Genomic DNA, 22,166 nt, shown 5'->3' on the forward strand with positions numbered 1-22,166 from the left:
AGCAGTTTCATCTGAGCAGCCAAATTAGCTTCAACTCTTTCCCTAAGCTTCAGGAGTTTAAAATACTTTGCGCTTCTTCCTCTCTTTTCAGTTTTAAGATAATGAAGTGTGGAATTCCTGATATGTATGAAACTTTTTAAGAAGTACTATAAAAGTAGAGAAAGCCAAAAACATGTTTTGTGCATCAATTTTTATCTTTTGAGGATCAGCTCCCTCTTTGTTTTTAACAAAAAGGGGAAAAACATTCCTTGATATCTTATTTTCTAGGTAAATATTTGTAGCACTTGTAAAGTTTGTTACAGGTTATCAAAGAGAGAAGCAACTTTGAACTAAGGAGAAATTTCCTGACAGAACAACCAGTGGGACAACCTGCCTCCAGAAGTTGTTAATGCTCCAACACGAAGTTTTGAAGAAGAGATTGGACAACCATTCCTCTGAAATCGGATAGGGTTTCCTGCCTGAGCAAGGGGTTGGACTAGAAGACCTCAACGTCCCTTCCAACTCTTATTATTACTATTATTATTACAACAATAATACCACTTGGGTGGACGTTTTCCTAGTTTGGTTACAATCAAGGCTTTTTTTCTCATAGCAAGCTCAGAAGGGAGTTCCGGCACCTTTTTTGGATGGAACCTTGTAGGGTAGGCAAAGCAGGTTGTATGACATGCCTGAGTTCCAGCACCTTTTTCTTTTACAAAAAAAAGCACTGGTTACAATCATGGATTTCCGAGTGGTCCCCTATCCAACTAGGAGCCAGGCACCACCCTGCTTAGCTTGTTAAAAGTGCTGCAACCCTTGATCTCATTATGAACCCCAAGCTATCGTGCCTCCAAGCCCGGCGCATGCGCAACAAAAATAGACCACCAGGCAGCGGGTTGAGGGAGGCTGCGTGCTGGGTTCGAGGGCAAGCATGCGCACTCCCGCCTGGGAACACCGGCTCCGAATGGCCTACGTGAGGAGCGTCAGGGAGGAAAGCTGTCATCTACGTGAGTGGGCGGTGCCTCTGCCCTGGCTAGCAGCCAGGCTTCCAACCACGCGTGCGCGGCGGCTCGGAGGAGGCGGGGCGGCTGGGGCTGGCGTTGGGGAACGTACAGATACCCCTTCGCGATCCCAGCTGTGTCGCTCTTCTCCCCGCCGCCGTTGCCCTCGGCAGCTTGCCTCCGTTCCTCCACGCGCTGCCTCGGACGGACCAGCTCCGCGCTCGCCGTCGCCCCGTTCCGCCGCCATGTCGTCCCCTCAGGACTTGTCTCAGCACCACAACAACAACAACCTGCCGCCCGAGGGGACGCCCACCGAGCCAGGCCTCAACAGTGAGTGGGCTGAGGGCGGGTCGGGCGGCGGCGGCGGCGGCTCTCCCCTCCTCTCCACCTCCCCAATCCCGCGCGACGAGAATTGGGGGTCCCCCTCAAGTGGCGGTTAGCCTAACCCTCCCCCCCACACACACACACACCTCACCCCGGGCCCGTTGCTTGGCAGGGATTGGCTGGTCCCCTGGCCGCACGAGCGCCTGTGGGCCAATGAGAGAAAGGCTGGATGGCAGGCGCGGGGGGGGGGAGGAGGGGAGAAGGGACCCCTGAGCTGGCGGGAGGGGTGTGTGTGCAACTTTCCCAACCCGGACTCTTCTGGAGCGTTGGACTACAACCCCCATAACGCTTTGGCGTCAGCATGGGAGTGGGGGGGGGCGGGCGGAAGGAGGGCCATTGATTAGACCAGAGGTCTTCAAACTTGGCCCTTTTATGACTTGTGGACTTCAACTCCCAGAATTCCTCAGCCAGCATGCCTGGCTGAGGAATTCTGGGAGTTGAAGTCCACAAGTCATAAAAGGGCCATGTTTGAAGACCCCTGGATTAGACTGACTGCTTTGCAAATCAAGTTTCTTTGGGCGGCCTCAGATGGGGGTAGTTTCCCCCCCTCCCCCTCCGATCTCTGCACAACAACCCTGGGAGGTCGGTTGAGCTGAACGAGGGGTGATTGGTCTGGAGCAGGGGGTCTTCAAACTTGGCCCTTTTATGACTTGTGGACTTCAACTCCCAGAATTCCTCAGCCAGCATGCCTGGCTGAGGAATTCTGGGAGTTGAAGTCCACAAGTCATAAAAGGGCCAAGTTTGAAGACCCCTGGACTCTGGAGCATCAGGCGATTTTAAGTCACCCGAGGGAGATGGGAGTCTGGATCTTCTCTGGTTTTTTTCCTGTGCCTTTCACTGCCCCTGGTTCAAAAAAAAAGGGGGAGGGGGGCAGAGGGAGATGAATAGGAAGGGGATGAGCTGCCCTTCCGTGGGAAGGAGTCCCCTATGAAAGGAGAAGAGTGGCTGAAAAGGAATTCCCAGTCTCAGGAAATCAGTAGGGATATTCTCCACCCATCACGTTCTGCTTATGGAGATGCTCAAATTATCCAGGTCATGGTTGTCCCAAAGGGTGTGGGGTTTTTCTTTCTTTCAAAAGCCAACTGGATTTCCTTTTTTTTTTCCTTTGAAAACCTTTCGCTTCTCATCCAAGGAGTTAGAAGCTTCTTAGGTGTGAAGTGAAACGTTTTCAAAGAAAAAAAAAAGAAAGTCCCGTTGCCTTTTAGAAAAAGCACCTTTGGGATGTTCTGCCAACCTTGTCTCCTGATGGCATCTGGTAGTGGCTTATACTTTTTTTTAAAAAACCCTTTCAAGATTTAAAGTGTATTACCCATTTTATTGTCTTAGCTTTAAAAAGTCAGTGACTCCTTTTTTCCTCCCTGAAAGCTATCAAGGATGATATACTGCCCATTTAAAAATAACTCTGAAAAATAACTCTGAAACTTTTAAAGGCATTAGGTTAAGTGCGTACTGGAATGGCTTTAAGTTTTTATTCTGTACTGTTTTATTTGTTGTTTCTTTGTGTTTGGCATAATGATGAATCCACTTTTCTGATGTTTGTTATGTCATGGTATTTGTCTTTTAGTGCTGATACTTGAACAAACTTGTTTTTCCTCCTCAACTCTCTCTCTCACCTTCCCCCCCATGTAATATGCCACAGGGAATTTACTTATTGCTCTGGATTAAGTCTACTACTCAGGTTGAAAAGTGGCTCCCCTTGTATGGTAGATTGCTGCCAGGTTAAAAAGGAGACAAATATGTATGATTGCTGTGGGAACAGTCATCCAAAAAGAGAGTCATTTCTTTTAACAGTGGGAGGTTTATGGACAGAGTTGATGAGATGATGGCATGTGACCGCCTCCGGGTATTATATGGCAGAATGGAATGGAACTTTGTAAAAGAAGTACAAATTAGTGATACTTTTTTTCAAGATAGAAGGACCTGGGAGCTTGAATCCAGTTTCTATAACCCTTTTAAACATTTTGTTGAAGGAAAACTGTATAAACTTGGATAAAATAAGTAAATATCAATGGGCTTTGGTTGCTGGGTTGTAAAAAGCATTTTGCAAACAATTGTGAGGAGTAAATACATCTACAGTAAACGTTAGGGAATGAAGGAATTGTGAATGGATGGAGTGGAGTAATTTATTTCTGGGCTAGTGACCTTAAAAAAGAAGCTACAGCTGATGGCCTGGGTGGGAATTAGAGTATGTCAGACTGTGTTTATTTAGCTGCCAAATTCTGTGTGTACAGTATTATTCCCTTGTATCCAGGTCAGTCAGCTCCTCTTCTGTAAAATTTTGTTCAATTTGTGGAGGATACCAGGTAGCTTCAATTTATAGTATGTATCTTTTGGATAACTATGAAGATTAAAGTTAATATTGTACAGTAGAAGGGAAGAGGTTAAGGAATCGTTACCTTCCTGTTCCTTTTTTCAATTAAGAGCCATTGCTTCCATGTTCCCCAATAGTTCCAAAGGAAATTCATAGAAATCATTCATATATAGACAGTGGAAACATTATTGGTACCCATCATACTTTTATTGCTGATACTTTAATGATGGGGTTTTAAAAAAATGTTTACTTTGACTTTGTTGTAAACTGTCCAAAATCTGTAGGAATGGGACAGGTTACAAACATTGGTAAATATAAAACGTGACAGGACTGCTAGGAGGCAGGACTTCAGTCATTTGATTAGAATATATACACACATAAGGAGAGGGAATATGCATACTTACAGAGAGGTAAACCACACTGAAATACCTCTGTTACTCCATCAGGGTTTTGGTACATTACCTCCTAGTTAGAATTCTATATACCAAGCATAGAAGCAAATAGCATCCACATGACAGTGAACCATGTGGGTAAGTAGTTGTATAAATATCAAGCAGTAGTTATGAATTTGCTGTGGAATTATTTGCACATGTGATTTAAAATAGCTTTATATGCAGGAACAGGAGTGGGCAGAAGACATAGTATGCTTGGATTATATGTAGATTTTTTTTCCTACTTACACAAGATGAATTTGCTGGGTCAAATTTAATTTCAAATGTAGTGTATATCTTTGGGGATTTTTCTATAATTCTAATGCAAATTCACTTGATTCCAAGTAAAGTGATTTTGCAGTTGATTTATATTTTATTTATTTTACTTTACATTTATAATGTGGATTCTGTTTATAAGTTCAAAACATACATAGTATTCCATGCTATACCTTCCTCCCTGCTCCTTTTCCACCCCTACAATAATAACTATTAAGAGAGATTAGGTTGAGAGAGGAATTGGCCCAAAGTCACTCAATGAGCTTCCAAGGTTGAGGATGGAATACAGTTTAGCTCTATTCCCTTAAGAACTTCACCACATCGTCCTTTCACTTCTCTGCCTGTCTAGTGATTGCTAGTAACAGTTAAACCCTATTATCAGCTAGTATGGTGATATACACAATATAGGAATTCTATTCAAGCATGGACACAAATTTGCCATGACAGACTAATATTTGAAGCAGTTAAGGCTTGGAATCCCCCCATTTGCTTTGATGGGGTATATTCCTTTTCTTTTGCTGCTGCTACTGTGCAGCTCTTAATATTCTAATTAGTGGTAATTAAAAGGCCAACAACTGGAGATATTCTACCAATATTAAATTTCCAGACATGTGTTAAAAGAGATATTAACGTAATGGCATAAAAGTAGTGGGAAATGTTTAGCTGTTGTGATCTGAATTGCCCATTTTGCTGTTGATTTTTTGGGGGTAATTACTTGTTCTTTCTTGCTCTAAAGACTGATAGAATATTGACTACATCTGGCCAGGAAAGCTTGCTAGTAAGTCTTAATACATTTACTGTGTGGACCCTTAAAATGTTTGCAGTGTAATATAACATGCTTGACTTTACCACTCCTGAGCCAAAAGAGCAAGTATGTCCTCATAGGGAAGCCTTCTAACAGAGCAATGGAAGAACACTCGATCAAGCCTGGTACAAGATTGTGTAATATTTAAGCAATTACAAAGTGAAAGGATGTTTGGTTGGAATTGCTGCTTGAATCCCGAATTCCAGAGAAAAGCTATTAGGAACCAAATTCAGTTGATTTTGCCATTCGTGGCCAGGTTACACTTTTAAAAAAGAATCATGGCACAGACTCTGTAATTTAACTAATGGGATCTGCTTCTAGTCTAAATAGAATTTGTCAGATTATTACAGTTATCAGGCCTATTAGGTAAGAATTCAGTTTTAACCAAAGATTAAAATTTGCCACCTAAGCATGAATCTCTCTACTTTTAGCAAAGAGCCAGTTTAGTTTACTGATGCTGGCCAAGAAACCAGGAGAGTGTGAGTTCTAGTCCTGCCTTCGGCATGAAAAACTGGCTGGGTGACTTTGGGCTAGTCATACTCTCTCAGCCCAACCCACCTTACAGGGTTGTTGTGGGGAAAACAGGAGGAAGGAGTGTTATGCATGTTTGTCCCCTTGAGTTACTTATAAAAGAAGGCAGAATTTATTTTTTAAAAAAATCTAATAAAGTAGATCAGCCTCCAGCTGAAGAATGGCATTTGGAGCACATTGGGATCTGAAGTATTGCTTTCAGGAAATTGGACTGAAAGCTGAGAGTACTATAATGGTTGGATGAGGTCTTAACTGGATTCCTTATGAAAGCTGAGCCTTAAGTAAAGTGATAGAAGCAGATATGAATCTGTTTTCTTCTAAATAGAAAAACCCTAAAATACTTGTGCTGTTTGTATTGCATTTTCAGCTTTTTCTTGCCTTTTTTCCTGGAACATAAAATAGAAACTCCAGATATTTAAAACATTAATCTGCTCAATGACATTCTCTTGGATGTTCCAGTTTTTTGATCCAGAGGTTTTGGAGAGAAAAAAGACCTTTGTCTTAATATAATCAGAAGATTGTTATCTGTATATTGTTGAATTAGATTCTGTTATGCTCTTTAGAGAGCAACCAGTATTTTTTATAAGATCATCTTCATAAAGTCACTGAGCCTTTCTCGCTGGTTTGGAGAGATGAGAGTCCAGTTCTTGCAAGACTCTAAATGAAGTAGGGAAATTAGAAGAGCTAATAAAAAGCCCTACCAAATACTTTTTTTGGTTCAGATTACTATCTGTAAGATGCCCCAAAGGGTTGCATCTTACTTGCAGGCCTGTGTTCACCTGTGGCTTAGGCATGTTTGGAGGTTTAAAACTTATGTCACAAGATTTTCTCTTCAAATGGAATGAATGAAAGGTACTCTCAAAATTCCAAGTGCAACATAAAGTGGTAGGCTTGTTTAAGTATTTTTCACCCATATGTTGTATTTGCTCTATTTGGATTTGCTTTACAGTTTCTGATAAGATATCTGGCTATTCAATAGGTTCCTGGGTAGAATTGCAGATGAATGGGAATGGGAATGACAACGACAACAGCAATGCAAAAAATGGGGGTCTAGAACATGTTCCTTCTTCATCTTCCATCCACAATGGAGATATGGAGAAGATACTTCTCGATGCTCAGCATGAGTCTGGACAAAACAGTTCACGGGGTAGTTCCCATTGTGACAGGTAAGCATTTATTTTTTTACATTTTTAAAATACTTTGGAATGCATTTTTTTGAACTGTAATACAATTTCATTTCCAGCAAGTTTAGCTGGATTTATGTCTCATATTAAGCCAGAGATTAAATTAATAGTTGCTATATAAATAATATGTAAATTACTTTTTAAGGACTTTCAGCTTTTCAGTTTTATTAAAGTTTCTTGTATTATATAAGAGAGAGTAGAAGGAAATTCTGAAGGACTGGAAAAATATTTTGCAGTTGGTTGAGTGCCTCGCGTAATCAGATGTTTAAATCTATGTCTATTTTTGATGAGCCTTTTGCAGTAGATACTTGCCATTTATGGAATGCCGTATATTTGGATGGGGCAGAAACCTGTTTCTTTACTAAAAACAATTATGTGGGCAAGAATCCATTATGTTTATATTGTATTATATTAAAGTGGTGATAAACTTAACAAGACACTAAAACCACAGAATGAAAAAGTCAGACCATTATTACACTAGGTCTATATTACATCTGTGCCCTCAAATTGTCTGCTTCTGTTAAAGATGATTATCTTCACTGCTTCAAATTTTGAAGCCTCTTTTAATAAAATGCTATTTGTGACCTTGTTTTTCAATGTGTTAGGAAGCAGATCTTCATCATAGTGCTGAAACTGCATGTATTAGGAATTCATGCTAAGTCTTCGTACATTAGAAATTTTCTACTTATTACTGGCAGTCACAAAGATAATAAAACTTAATAAAAGCAACACTTTAGCTTTTTAAGCATTATAAAAATATGCTTTTTTGCTATAATCGAATTGTAGAAATAGAAGCATGTTCTGCTAGTGATTGTTCATCTCATAATATGCTGTGCATCTGATGATTAATTCTCTTAATCAAATTAAAGATGTCTTAAACTATCAATTTCAGTCTGCTGCTGGTATGTTGCTTACCAGGGAAAAGAGCTGGTTCATACTGAATGATTTAGTGGAGGTGGGTGTGGCTGTATTTCCTCCCAGGAAATAATAGAGGAGTTCAACTTCTATAAAGAGGAACTCCTTAGTAAAGGAAGGGGCAAGGAAAAGGCACATAAGCAGAGACGAGGAAAGTTTTCCAGGAGACAAATGTGAAAGTTAATAGGCAGGGTAAACAACCTGATGCTAAATCAGGCCACTATTAAAACAAAAAACAGAAATTGAATTTTCTGCCGCAAAAAGAATAGCTTTTTTAACACAGAGTAGACAGAAGAAAAAGTCTCAAGCAATGTGAGTACTAATTATTTTAAATAGAACTCACATTTAATATCCAGCAGCTGCTAAATTTTTCTTCTTCATAGCTTTTCTACAATAAATTATTGATCAGAAATTTCTGTATTCTTATGTGCCTGGTTAAGTTATTTCAAATCCACTTGCCAAGGACAGTTTTAACAGCAAATGATACTTCCTTTTTTGTTGCTGTTATCAACTTTGAACATAAACGTTTAACTGCTTTTGCAGTTCTCTGAGAAAGCACCAGATAAAAACTGAATTGAATTTTCTAATTTAGAGAAGACCAGCCATAGCCACAACCAACACATTAAATGTGCAGTCGTTTGTTTTATACTGCAGATAATCTCAATATCGGCTTCTTCCTCAGTTAAATTTATAAAGTAGTTTTGTGTGCACTTACTCAATTTTGGCCCTATCTGTTTGCTCAGAAGAGAATTAAGGTTGTTCTTCTCTCATCAGGGCTTTCTTAAGACCAGTATTCCCCCTGGGCAGACAAGCACTACCTGTGAGGGAATAATCCTCATTTGGAGATCCCACTGGACTCATGATTCCTCCTCAGGCAGCAGGTGGAAGCAGGTGGCAAAGAGAACTTTTGCCCAACTTCAGATGGGGCGCTAATTGCAGTGTTACCTGCTCCAGAAGGTTGCAATAACTCTTGCCCTCATTACCACTTGGTTAGAGGAGCACAATGTATTTTGCAAGGGGATTACTTTAAAGACTACTTGGAAATTATGAGTTGGTTTCCAGTTACAACATAAAGTGTGGGGTTTGAAACCTGTGAAGTCATTTATGGCTTGACATCAAGTTATTATTGCAGGACTGCCTATTCCCAACTTGAACCGGCTCAACCTAGTAAGTCTCTTACTGAGAAATTCCTTGTAGTCCTTTGCTTCTGATAGGTAAGGAAAAGAATTAGTCTCCTGGTGGAAATCAGGCTCTCCCTTTCTTTGATAGGAAGAAACTTTAGGAAGCTATTCTGCAGAGTTCTAACGATGCTACATACTGTGCTATCTTATTTATATTGCCTTGATCTTACTCCTGTTGTGTCTAGAGGTTTTATGGTGTAGTGATTAAGTTGCAGTTTTAAAGTACTGCAGAACTTTTATAATGTGAACCACTGAGAACTCTCAGCTAGTAATAAGATATAAAACAAATAAACTTTAGTAATAGGTGCAAATGAAAATTAATAACAGTGTGTTGTAATAACAATGCTTTGTGATAACAGTGATATATTTCATTTCTGCAGTCCTTCTCCACAAGAAGATGGACAGATAATGTTTGATGTGGAAATGCATACAAGCAAAGACAATAGTTCTCAGGTATTTTCCTTCTTTTTACTTAAAGTCCTGCTTGTGAAGGATTAAGGTAACAATATTTTAAAACTTACTTCTAGCAGTGAGTTTTTATTCATTCTCTAATCCCAATAAATTATAAATTATAACTATAATCTCATTGTTATTTTTTTCCAGTCAAAAGGTACTCTTTTCATTTAAAATGAAGTTTTTGTGCTCATATAGGTATTTTAATTGTATTGTTATGGCAAGAAGTCTTTGATAACATACTTGTATACCTTTGTATACCTTTGTGCTTCCCAAAAAATTATCAGGAGCTGGACATTTAAGACGGGTTCTGATATATGTTAATTCTTATGGCAGGGTAACTAAAGTTTTGAACACACTTTTTGGATTTTGATGGTAGAATATTAATTTTAATTAAGAATATTGCTCTTTCATAAATACTTTAAGTCATATTTTTGGAAATTGTTCTGTAGTAAATTGCCTGCAATCTATAGATGTATTTTTTTTAATCTCATGGAGACTTAATCATTACAATTACACTTAACTGCTATCTAGGATTTAAGGATCTTCAGGGTGTAGGTCCATTGTAAACTGATTCATATAGGAAGAGAAGATGAGTTATTTTTAGATAAATATGTAACAATCTGCCTATTTGTTCAGTTCAGTGTTTGTCAGAGTTATTTTCCCAGCTGTATTTTGAGTCCTTCCATAATTTCAGTCTGACTTGATGGCTCATGTTTATTCTTTGTATTATGATAATTGGTTTTTTTGAAATAATAGAATAATAAAGGCATGCTGTGGACTATGTAAGCAAAGCACAGTTTCTTATAAATAGCATAAAACTGGTTCAAATGAAATCATTTAGTTGTTATTTTTTATTTGAACTTTTGTAAGACCTGCCTGCTTATCTCCTGATCACTTCTCTGCAGGAAATAACAAGAACAAATGAACTGAATGAATTACAGAACTTATCCATTATGTATTTTCAGTCTGAAGAGGAAACAGTAGAAGGTGAAAAGGAAGAGGTCGTTTTGAAGAAAAGTGCTGACTGGGTATCAGATTGGTCAAGTAGACCAGAAAACATTCCTCCCAAGTGAGTTGAAATCCTTTGTAATAAATATACTTTTGCTGAGAAGAAATGTCGATTGCAACAGAATATTAAAATAATTGTTTTAATTATCTTCAGTAAGCTAAAAGTAAACAAGAACCCAATCAAAGAATCGTAAAGACCACCCCCACCAACACTTAATAGGGCAGGCCACTAGTGTATAAAATGACAGCAAACCCCACTCCCTTGTAGCACTGATGATGTTACCTAGTTTGGTAATGAAATGTCTGCAAGAAAAAAAAAACAATCTCAAAGAGCACCAAGGGCCCTATAAAATAATTATGAAAAGAAAGCTTAAGAACTGTATTCTTACCAGGAAAACCCAGATCAGATTCTGAGTTTCATGTTTGTCAAGATATAAAAGTCTCTTTAGAAGGCCAGATCCTGAAGTTGAAACTCAAATACTTTGGCCACCCAATGAGAAGGAAGGACTCACTGGAGAAGAGCCTAATGCTGGGAAAGAGAAGAAGGGGACGACAGAGAATGAGGTGGCTGGATGGAGTCACTGAAGCAGTAGGCATGAGCCTAAATGGACTCCAGAAGATGGTAGAGGACAGGAAGGCCTGGAGGAACGTTGTCCATAGGGTTGCGATGGGTCGGACACGACTTCGCAGCTAACAACAACAACAACAAAAGTCTTATCATATCTTCCATCCATCCTTATTAGAGTGCTCATATTGAAGAGTAGGTACTCGTAGGAGTCAAAAGAAAACAACATTCTTTTATACTATTTCTAGATGAGGAAGATGGTTGAAAACTCTTTTTTACTCTTTCCTTGGCTTTCCATCAGCCTCAGAGTTCTAGTTACAATATGCTCAAGATTAAAAACCTGTTTGTCTGTCACACCACTGTGTCCCACAGATTTCTACTAAGTCATTTCAGGTTAACCAAGGTTTGGCAAAAACAAAACCCACAATGTTTCTATCCCCTATTTTGGTCAAACCCAAAGACATTTTACAGTGATTTTATGGGTCGTGTAGCCAACAACACATGTGCAGGTAGAGCCCTCTCCCTCTCTCCCTTCAGAACCTCCCAGAGAAGCATAGCCCACTATCCTACCTAACCTCGCTGATGTCTCACTATGGCGTATCCCACCTACCTGCCCAAAGGTTTACCTTTAGAATGAACCATCCAAAGCCAGCTGCTTTGAAAGCTGCTCTTGCTTTATTGTTGTTCTCAAGTACCCCAATTCAATGTATTCCATACAATATATTCTATCCTCCTCGTCTCCCTCTGCTCTTTCAGGGAGTTTCACTTCAGACATCCTAAGCGAGCAGTGTCTTTAAGTATGAGAAAGAGTGGAGCTATGAAAAAAGGCGGCATTTTCTCAGCTGAATTTCTTAAGGTTTTCATTCCGTCTCTCTTCATATCTCATGTTTTGGCTTTGGGACTAGGGTAAGTATGACTACATACATTGAGTATGATGAGTTATTTTTCATGGTTCTTTAAAGCTTTGAATTCCAGAATTGTTCCCAGCAACTTCCAAGAATAGTGCTAGCGGAGGTTCCAGTGTTTTTGAAGAGAAATAAATAAGCATATGCACAGTTAGTGCAATATTTTATAGCAGAATTAGGACAGGACTGCCTAGAATGAGAGGAGCATTATAAAATCAGCTGCAGAATGCTGGGGAGAAAAACTCTAAAATATTTTCTCCATCATTCTACTGTAGAGGGAAAATAAATTCCTGCTATTGTTTTCTGAAAGGGTAACCCCAGCTCCTCCTGGATTGCTTTAGATCTCTCTGCGTAGGTTCTTTCTCAGTAAGAACTGACGTTGAGTAGCAACAGAACACAGAACTATACTGCAAGAAGTGTATGGTTAAAGGATGGATGTACATTATAGATGTCATGGCAGCTTTTCTTCATAACAATTGGAGTTACCCTGGTTCAGAAAACCTGGGGTGGTGATGAATGGAAGATACATCAAGTTCTGCTTAGCTGCCATATATATAATACCCCATCCTGCGAGATATTTTTTTCCTTTGAGCTTTTATTAAGGTATTAGCTTAGGAATAAGCAGTAGAAACAATTATAAGTGTGTTTGTTACTTTAGAAATCTTGCATCCATATCCATCGCTGATAAACAACAAGCACAGTCCCTACCCTCTGTTAAGAAACAGTTGTCAGTTTTCAGAATGTTTTGAAAAATGCATAGATGTAATTTTCATGTTTCTTGATAATGTTACAATTACTTTGCTTTAAAAGCCTAATTTGAATGGTCCCAACAATGCCTCTATGTAATTTCTGTCTGAGAAGGAGGAAATTGTAAGTGAGGAATGGTACTTCTGGGATATACTTTGTTACATGTTGTTTTTAGATCCATGTAGAAAACCAGAGATAATGACTCTTTAGCTCTGGAGTTAATTTTGCATTTCAACACCAAGGAGCTCATAGTATTTCCATGCAAAAAACTACTCTTTTAGCAACAATCTGTCAATGGTTGTATGCTCTAGAAAATTGAACATATTTCATATTTGTCCAGATTTAATATAACTAAATAGCAAACAAAATACTTCAGGAACGCAGGAGAAAAGCATGCACGGTACCAGGGGCTTTTTCAGACACTAGGCACCTACTTCTAATTAAAGAAATGAAGAGGTCCCCCGTCCACCTACACAAAATAAGCCATAGAGTTGCACTATCTTTACTTTCTTTGCCAACAGCAGGTGCTAATGATAATTTTCTTCTTGAAACATGTTAGCTGCACATCATGTTTTCATGCTTTGTAAAAAAAATGGCATGAATGAGTAGCAATGTTTCCTTAATACATTTTGATTGATGGATGTTAGAATTACAGCATAGTTTGGAAGAATAAAGTAGGCTTTGGGGCAGGGGGCAGATATAAAGTATCAATGTACTTTGCTTTGCATTTCATTGCAGTATCTACATTGGAAAGCGACTGACCACGCCTTCAGCTAGCACTTACTGAAAGAAGCAGTGCACAAATCCTGGAAATCTTGTGATGATGATCTGTGAAGGAATTAATGTCCTACTAGTACCATTGGAACTTGAGACAATTCTAAGCATGATCTTCCTCCCCCTCCCCAACCTTCACCTTTTTATACATATCCTGGTTCCGCTAACTCTTGGAATTCAGTATTGTGTTGGAACCCTGTGGAGGTGTTTCACTAGTTGTCTTTTTCCCGACCACCTTCCGTATCCTGCAGGACACATCAGAGTTGCCTAACCAAGTTTACAGTTGCCTACATGTCACAAGGGCTTCTTTCAGTGCAAAAATGCCACCAGCAAATTATAGTTATCAGTGATGCCTCTGCCATCTCTTTATTACAATACCAAATAATCTGCCCAGTGCTTAAATGAAATCTTCAGTATGACAATTCCCATTTTTAAAAGAGACTGAGAATTAACAGAAGCTGTTTATGAAACAAAACTAATTGACAGCTTTATTTTCGCTCTGCAATTTATTTGGCAGTTGTCTTGGGTTAATTTTTTTTAAAAATTTCAGGAGGCAAAAACTTCACAGACATCAAAAAAGAATTAGAATTTGATTCCTCAGCAAGTTTGAATACCAAGTATCTGTCATTAGGTTGTGTTTCCATGAAGTAGTGAATTTATTTCTGATAGCATTGGGCAGCATTAGGTTTTTAAAAACTATTTCATTATTTGCATGTGAAGAAACTTCTAGTATTCTTCAGCATTGTATTTAATGGAAGTCTTCCTTTCAAAGTAGTTTGACTTGAAGTAGCTTTGAAGTATTTAGACTCCATGTAAAATACCTGTATCTTACTTGGGAACAGTCTTGCAGTTCTGTTTTTTTTTAAGGCACCATGTTTTGAGCTGTCTTCTGTGGTTGAGTTCCATTTCTTCTATATTCATGGTTTGAATCTCTCATTTGCGATTGCTGAAATCCTAAGGATTTTGGTTTCAGATCTTTATTACAGTCATAATTAGCATAAAAGATTTTGGTAATAGCTTAGAAATATTACTAAGGGGAATATTTTGCATTGTTTTGCTTCAGATACACTTTTTCCCCTAACTGTGAAGCTTAATTCAAATTTTTAAAGTTGATATAGACCAATATTCCTAAATAGATTTATTTTGATGTTTAAGCTTTATAGCGTCATTTTGAAAACTTTCCTTCAAATTGACCTCTGTATTTCATGGAGTTTGCTTGGTTGAATATAGAAATAGCTTGCTATTGTCTTCTTCCACTGTTTTTTTACTTCCTCATTATTCGACTGCTCTTTGTGGTTCCCCAACACAGAAATACTAACTTTGCCCATTTAGTATTTGATGCCAGACTAGGTTATCCAGGTGCTGTTTGTGTGTGTGTATGTGTGTGTGTTTGTGGTACCTGCTGAGATTTTTTTTTCCTGCTCACGCATGTGTTCTGCATGTTAATCATAGCAGGAGGTAGCACCTGGATGACTGTGCCTGGGCTTGGAAGGTAAGCAAAGTTGGGTCTGATGAGTATTTAGAGGGGAAACCACAAAGCAATACAAAGATTGCAGACTGGACTTAGGGACTACCGATAGGTTAGTTCCATATTTGTTGCCAAGAAAGCAACAGGGGCATGTCAAGGATGTCCATCAGCAAGTAAACTTAATTTGAAGAAGGCTTCACATGCTACATATTGAGGTAAGCATGGTTGATTTTAAAACTGGCACAAATCAGTAGATTCTGTGATATTAGACTGACAATAAAGCGTATACAAAATCTTAAGAGATGATAGACTTCTTAAAACATAATAGTGCAAGAACGATAGCTAGTACCGCTGATATAAGTGAAATGAGTGAAGTGGAGAGGATTTTCATGATGTCCATTCCTAAAATACCTTTGTTTCAGCCTGGTTTCTCTATAATTTACTGGAAATCTCAATCTTTCTCTCTCTCCCCCTTCCATCCACTAAGTTACGCATATTCTTGAAAACCTGTTAAAGGTTTTATGCCCTTTCAGCTTTGAATAGTAGCACTTGTATTACTTCCAATTATGTATTTATTTCCTGTGTGGATATTGGAATAATTTTGAGGTGATTAAATAGAATAGGGATTCTTTAAAGCAACAATTAAAAAAACAAGCGTAGAAGTCCAGAGTACTTTTCAAAACCAATTATTTTATTGTATTTTGTCGTAATTGGATCATGACATCTGTATGAAATTTGGACCATGTTTATTAAAAAGCAGGGGGGAAAAGAAAGCTGTCCAAAATACATTATAACTGATCTGCAGGATGCTATTTGATAAGCTGGAAGGCTTGTTTTCTTGTGATGGAAAAACATCATTGGCATTTATGTACCTGATCACTGTTGAGCTTGTTGCCACTGCAGTGTTCCAAAGCAGTATTTATTATTAACTGATTAGAAGCTTGAAATATCCTAACTTTTTATATTACAAAACGGACCAGTTTGTTAAAATTTGAAAGAGATATCAGTTGTAATGCTTTGTTTAAGTTAAACATTATTGAGTAGCTTTATACTTGTTTACAGTTTGAGGGGAAACACAGGCCTCATTTTTCAAACAGTGGATGAAAAATGGGATGCGACATTTGTACATAGGGTCAAGCAGAAATGCATAAGCTCGCACATTAGAAAAAGCAGCAGGCTGAACTGCAACACTAAACAAAGCAACCAAATTCAACTATTTACTGTTTTTAAGAAGTGAAAAACGAAAACTAAGATCACTTTTTTAAAAAAACAACGACAAAAGACATATTGCTGAAGTTATTGAGTTAAATGAGCCAAAGTGATTATGCATTCTTCATCTTTAGTTAGCACTTTGTAACATCATAATATACAGTTTACATGTATAAGGTGTAGCTATAAATTTTTGTGCCATTAAAGCTGTCACAAAACTGAATTTGGTGGTTGCTTCTTGTCAGTATTTTACACAATGTTTAGATGATAAGATTTCTGTGGCTGTCCTAACACATTGCCAGGATGTCTTCATAACGATCATGTTTAAATGTACCGATATACTAAGTATTTTTAAAAAGAACACTATTAAGATTTTTGTAACAAGTGTGAATTCTGTGCAGTTACAGATAAATACCACAAACTTGTAAAGACTTGAAATTGGTTATTAAATATCCCATGTAAGTGCAAATATAGGTTTATTGCTCCTTGAAGAAAACAAGCTTACTCTCTATTGAGATAACATTACATAAACTAGTATTTTACCTCGTGTTCATGGAAATTCTCAATCATCCAGTGGTGGGATTCAGCCAGTTCACACCAGTTCAGCAGAAACGGTAGCTAATTTTTTGTTGCCCAGGCCCAGAATGGACTTCCGGAAGCAGCATCCACATAGAGAACCGGTTCTTCACATATTTGAATCCCACCACTGCAATCATCCATGTCAGTTATCCCAAAGGTGCTTTTCCAAAAGGCAACTGGACTTTCTTGGGTTTTTTTCCTTAAATATTTTGCTTCTCATCCCAGAAGCTTCTTTAGTTCTAATATTTTACCGTCATCCAATTGGATGTTTTCAAGCCTTCTGAATGTGAAATGATTCACATCAGGTTTGTCTGTGTCATCGTTATTCATATGCCCCAAATACATTCTTCAAAGCTGAATTAAAATATAACTGCCCAAATTTAAAAGCAAGTTTATTTTAAAAATTCCACAAAGAATGAATCAATGAATGAACAGAAGAAATATGAGTCAAACAAATGAATAATGAAAAAAAAATTAGGTACACGTAGTCCTTGACTTAAGGTCTCAATTGGGTCCAGAATTTATGTTGCTAAACAAGATAGTTAAGTGAGTCACACCCATTTTACGACCCCCCCAATTGTTAGGCAAATCACTGCAGGGTTTTAAGTTAATTGTGTCATTAAGTGAATTCAGCTGCATGTCCAAAGCTGGCTGGAAGGTTGCAAATGGTGATCATGTGACTGGGATGCTGAATCCATTCTAAATACGTGCCGATTGCCAAGGGCCCCAGTTTTGATTGTGTGTCTGTGGGGATGCTGCAGAATTGTAATGACCAGTCATCACTTTTTTTTCAATGCCTTTGTAACTTCAAATGGTCACTAAACAAATGGTGGTTAGTTGACTACTGGAATTGCAAACCGAAAAGAATAAATGAATTAAGCTTTTGTTCCTTGCATAATTGGGAGATTTAAGATAGGCACTTTAGAACTGATTTGGTGACTTACATAAATTGAACAGTCTAGATTGAAAGTCCCCATCGATGATCCTTAGTAGGCTTGAGAGGTAGAAGAATTTTGGGTGTGTGTGTGGATAAAGCTGGCTTTTCTTGTTAATGTGGGTGAGATGAACAGGCAACACTACTTTTAGCTGACATCATGCAAGACCTGAAACATGCATTCAACGTGTCTTAAAAGGCATTGGATTAATCATCCAGGGAAGCAGCATGTCACAGAGGCTGCTTGGATCCTTGAGCATAGAGAATTATTGGTATTCCAGCAGAGGGTGGAGAACATGACTTTAACAGAGCTAAGAAGGGAAGTCCTTCCATGTATAAAATCTCAGAATTTCTTGGCATGAGGGTTTCTGTCATCAAGGGACCTCCACAATTGGCTGGGATATCGGTGGCCTGTTTGATGCACACAGGCCTGGCTTATTCTCCAGATATTTCAAAGCTGGGCTGCTGTTGAAAGAGAAGCAAGAGCTTTGATGCTTGGGTGAATCTGTCTGCTCGTGTCTGAGCTCCAGAGAGACTGCTGTGCTGAGACCAGGGGCCACTTAAAGGCTCGCCAAAGCCCAAATAGTGATATTCAGACTGAAATATGGTTATGCTGCAGTGGGATTCCTGGTTTGATCACCCAGCTGCTCTTACAAATCTCTGGTCTGGGAAGCATTTTCAGTTCTTCAGTCTCAATCCCCCCAAATAGTACAGCCCTATTGAACATCTGCCTCTGGATTTATTTCCTGCTTAGGATGGAACTCTGGATGTGTGCGTGTGCGTGTGCATGCATGTATGTATGTGTGTATGTACACATACATGTTCTTTGCAATGCTATTTACATTCCACCCTTTGTTTAAGAATGTTAGAATTGATAATGAATATTTTCTTTGCTGCCAGAATTGGCTCATAGGTTTAAAATGGAAACATTGGAAACAAGCTTTTTTACTCCTTCCTTTCACCACACATGGAAGATTAGAAAGAAACAGAGCAGCCTAACTCTATTAACGTAATTTCCAACTGTTCTACCTTGCCTTAACGATTAATGGTAGGAAACCTAGTTCTTTTTCGGTAATTGCAATGTGAAGCAATGAATGTATGTATGAATCTGTTGAGAGTCTTAAATCTAAAAATTAGATTGAGACTTATATTTGGGTCTTGTTAATCAGAAATTAAGTGCCTAGGTGTATGGGAGTTTACAGTAGCAACAATGAAATTGAAACCATTGCAAATGGTCAGCTTGAACTCCAGGCAAGGTTACTTCTGCTCAGATTGAAAGGGAAGAATGAAATTTATTACAGGAATGAGGAGAGTTGTGGCCTGAGATAAAATAATCCATCCAGGACAAGGAATCCCAGAATCAAATCCAGAAAGTGACAGTGGCAAACCAGTCTGTCTAGTAGCTAAGAGATTAGTTTGAATATTAGATGATGGCATCCTCAGATTAGATGAAGCAGCTCTGGAGTTAATAAAGTAGTTAAAATTGTATGGACGTGATCCACTGATCCTGTCCATCCTTAAAGAGGAGTGCCTTATTTTATGAAGGCAATATGGTTAGAAATTGGAATGTGAGAAGCAAATCCAAGAAAAGCTAAAATGCTAAAAAGGGAAATTACGTTACTAAACTGAATATTTCGAGAATAGATACATACAGGAGAACCAGAATGGGCTGCTGTAAATTATATTCAGGCCGTGAGATTATGCAAAGGATTGGAATGGTGATGTTGCAAAGTATGTTCTTGGTTATCACCCAATAAATGACAAAAAGTCAGGAGTCTGGCAGCATGTTTTCCAGCTAACAAATGTTATTGAAAGGCATAAGATTTTGGAAGCTGCAGCTTTCTTCATCCAGTACATAGAGTGATTACAGTGATGTAGGATTTGACATGAAATAGGGATGTAGAAAAGGCAGGGGCAAACAGGCTTGTTAGGCAGTTACAGTTTACATGTGAAATAGACTACAAGTGACAGGATCATATCTATAAGAATTAGTAGCTATTGAAGTAATATTGATGTAATGCTAGTCTGCACTAAGCCACAAACATGATAGAAGACACTGCGGAATTCTGTGGCAAATTGCATGACTTACTAAATGCAACAGGGCTACTGGTAGATAGTTGGAACACAAGGTTTTGAAAAGCTGAGCATCTTACAATTACAGGAAGCTCTGGAGAATCTTGGAATTACAGGAAATCCTAGACAAATCTTTGGACAAATGCAATTGTGCATTAGTTAATAGAATTTTGCAAAGAATTCTTCATTGTCAACACATGCTCCAAACAACATAAAAACAGATTCTACAGCTAGAAAACTTTGGAAGTAAATCTGCCACACAATAGGAAACAGAAGATGAAAAAAAAGAGCAATCGACTTAACCAGGATGATTCCAAGTGCAGATTGTGCTAATCAATAACCGTGAATTATTTGTGTCAACTATGGGCTAAACTTAAAAACAGAAGAGAATAGGTCTTCCACCCAGAGTTGACCTAAAAGACATGCAGTAAGAATATGGTATCAATATAAAGAACAGACTGAGTTTGCATAACTTATATAAAAGAGCTTGAGTTGCTGTAGGAAATAATGTGAAAAAGTAATGTGAAACCATTCTGTTTGCTATTTGAAACATTCAAGGACAGTATGGGGCAATTCAATGCAAATATTCAACTTGGAGGAGCTGTAGCTAACTGGCAGAGCACATATTTTATGCGCAGAAGGTCATAAATTGAATTTCTGCATCTCCAAGGAGGTCTACAAAAAATTCTGTCTGCAGTCCAGAAGACTGACTCTGAGATAATATCTGCTAGGTACGTGACCTGATACTTTACATTCAAGGTAGATTCCTATACCTTATATAGATTTCATGTGGTCTGATTGTACATCTTCCTGATAATAAAGAGGTAAAGAGACCCAACAATATTATATGGCAGGAGGAATAATAATTTGCTTCTTTTTTCATCCCACAGCCCGAGGCTGAATGCAACTTAAACATCACAGTATCAAACCAAACAAAGTTTGAATTCTGGGTCTTCTCCCAGGTTCTGCTTAACCGATTAAACAGATTTAATGACGTCATTGTCTTTATGCCCAACATGATGGATTTTGTTTTGCAATGCTGCCTCAAAATTTAACTTGTGATTTCCCAAATGTTTAATTCTTCACTTGCTCAAGGTGCTTGAGAATTGCTTTCTGAATTTCACTGGTTAATGTTTCTGAGCTGATTTTGTTCTTGGAGATCCTTTCCATCATCCTGAAACTTCCTTAGCTGTTCTAACTTCTTAATTAATTTTAATTAATTAATCTCTGTCTTGTTGGGGTTGTACTAAAGTAGGGGAAGGCAGAATGGCTGCATGGCATGGGATAAAGAGATGCATGCTGCTTAAATAGACTCCTTGGCGTCCTTGTATCTAAATCAAAACAAAAACTGAAAATGATGTTATTTTTTTTTTAAAAAAAGCATATAGTTGTGTGAGCTTCAGGTAGGATTCACTGAAACATGATTTGACATCCAGAGATGTCTAAACTTTGGAGCACATCTGATTAAAGTAACAAGAGTCAAAGAAAAAAAAAGCAAAATACAGGAATTGCTTCTTGCTGCCACTATAATAATGAATTGGATAAACTTGGATAAAATGTATTGAGATAAGGAATCATCCCAAATAATATAATTTGGATAACTAATTATTGGGTAATTAATTGGGATAATTACTGAATCTAAGAAAGGAAAGGACAATGCAGGCCTCTGAAAGGGCTTATATCTGTGTTTCCATTCCTGAAAATTTCACCTAATTGTTTTTGGTTTTTTTAAAGCAAATTCTACTTCATCAAACTGAAACCGAATAACAGAGGGAAATGCAGGAGTGTTGGGTGGGGCATTGATTGTTTTCAGAGATGCAGATGGAGGCTTCCTCCGAGGATTTCCATCTCAAAGACTCAATATTCAAATAACTGGACCAAATCAGGTTCTTAGGATGTAGCTAATACTCCCAGTATCCTAAGAAAAAACCCTCAGTTTAAGAAAAGCATCCTTGTAATATTTTCTAAAACTACTTTTGATAGTTTCTCAAAATGGATGTCTCCTAAATATTATAAAGAAGGAAGACATTTTGGAAAAGAGGGGAGAGAGAGAGAGATAGATTACAATGCAATGGCTCCTTCGTTTAAGTCAAGATGTCTATAGTGTTCTTAAGGGAGGGTAATTACTGGCAGTGTGCTTTGACCTATGGTGAACAATGAAAACATAGTGGCTAGGCCACACACCCCTACCTAATATTTAATGCAGGAGGGCAGCAAGCCAAGAGCCTTAATGGTGGTCCTTTGGGGCACATACTGTGAAATGAGAAAGCTGGGTAATAGAATAATTCATGCTTCTTTGGGAGAGCACGGGGCTTCTCAAGTTCCGTAGAGTATTTTAACACCCTCTCTCATGAATCAAAACTATAAAGAGAATTTCCCACGCTCTTAGTGCTGGGTGAGAAATTGAATAATAGCCTTGTGTGAAGTGGCACCACTCCTTCTCATTTCAT

The 22,166-nt window shown here is 38.3% G+C and overlaps 1 protein-coding gene across 1 annotated transcript; it reads left to right on the plus strand.

The window, feature by feature from the left end:
• The first annotated feature begins 1,057 nt into the window (after positions 1 to 1,057).
• Positions 1,058 to 18,494, plus strand: BNIP3L (BCL2 interacting protein 3 like). The gene is made up of 6 exons (XM_083368415.1): positions 1,058 to 1,310; positions 6,698 to 6,884; positions 9,379 to 9,451; positions 10,420 to 10,523; positions 11,784 to 11,933; positions 13,418 to 18,494. Exons 1-6 carry the CDS (start codon positions 1,226 to 1,228, stop codon positions 13,464 to 13,466), a joined length of 648 nt encoding a protein of 215 aa, XP_083224541.1. The 5' UTR covers positions 1,058 to 1,225; the 3' UTR covers positions 13,467 to 18,494.
• The last annotated feature ends 3,672 nt before the right edge of the window (positions 18,495 to 22,166 follow it).

The sequence above is a fragment of the Vipera ursinii genome, assembly GCF_947247035.1.
Source record: "Vipera ursinii genome assembly, chromosome: 8".
Taxonomy (NCBI): Eukaryota; Metazoa; Chordata; class Lepidosauria; order Squamata; family Viperidae; genus Vipera; species Vipera ursinii.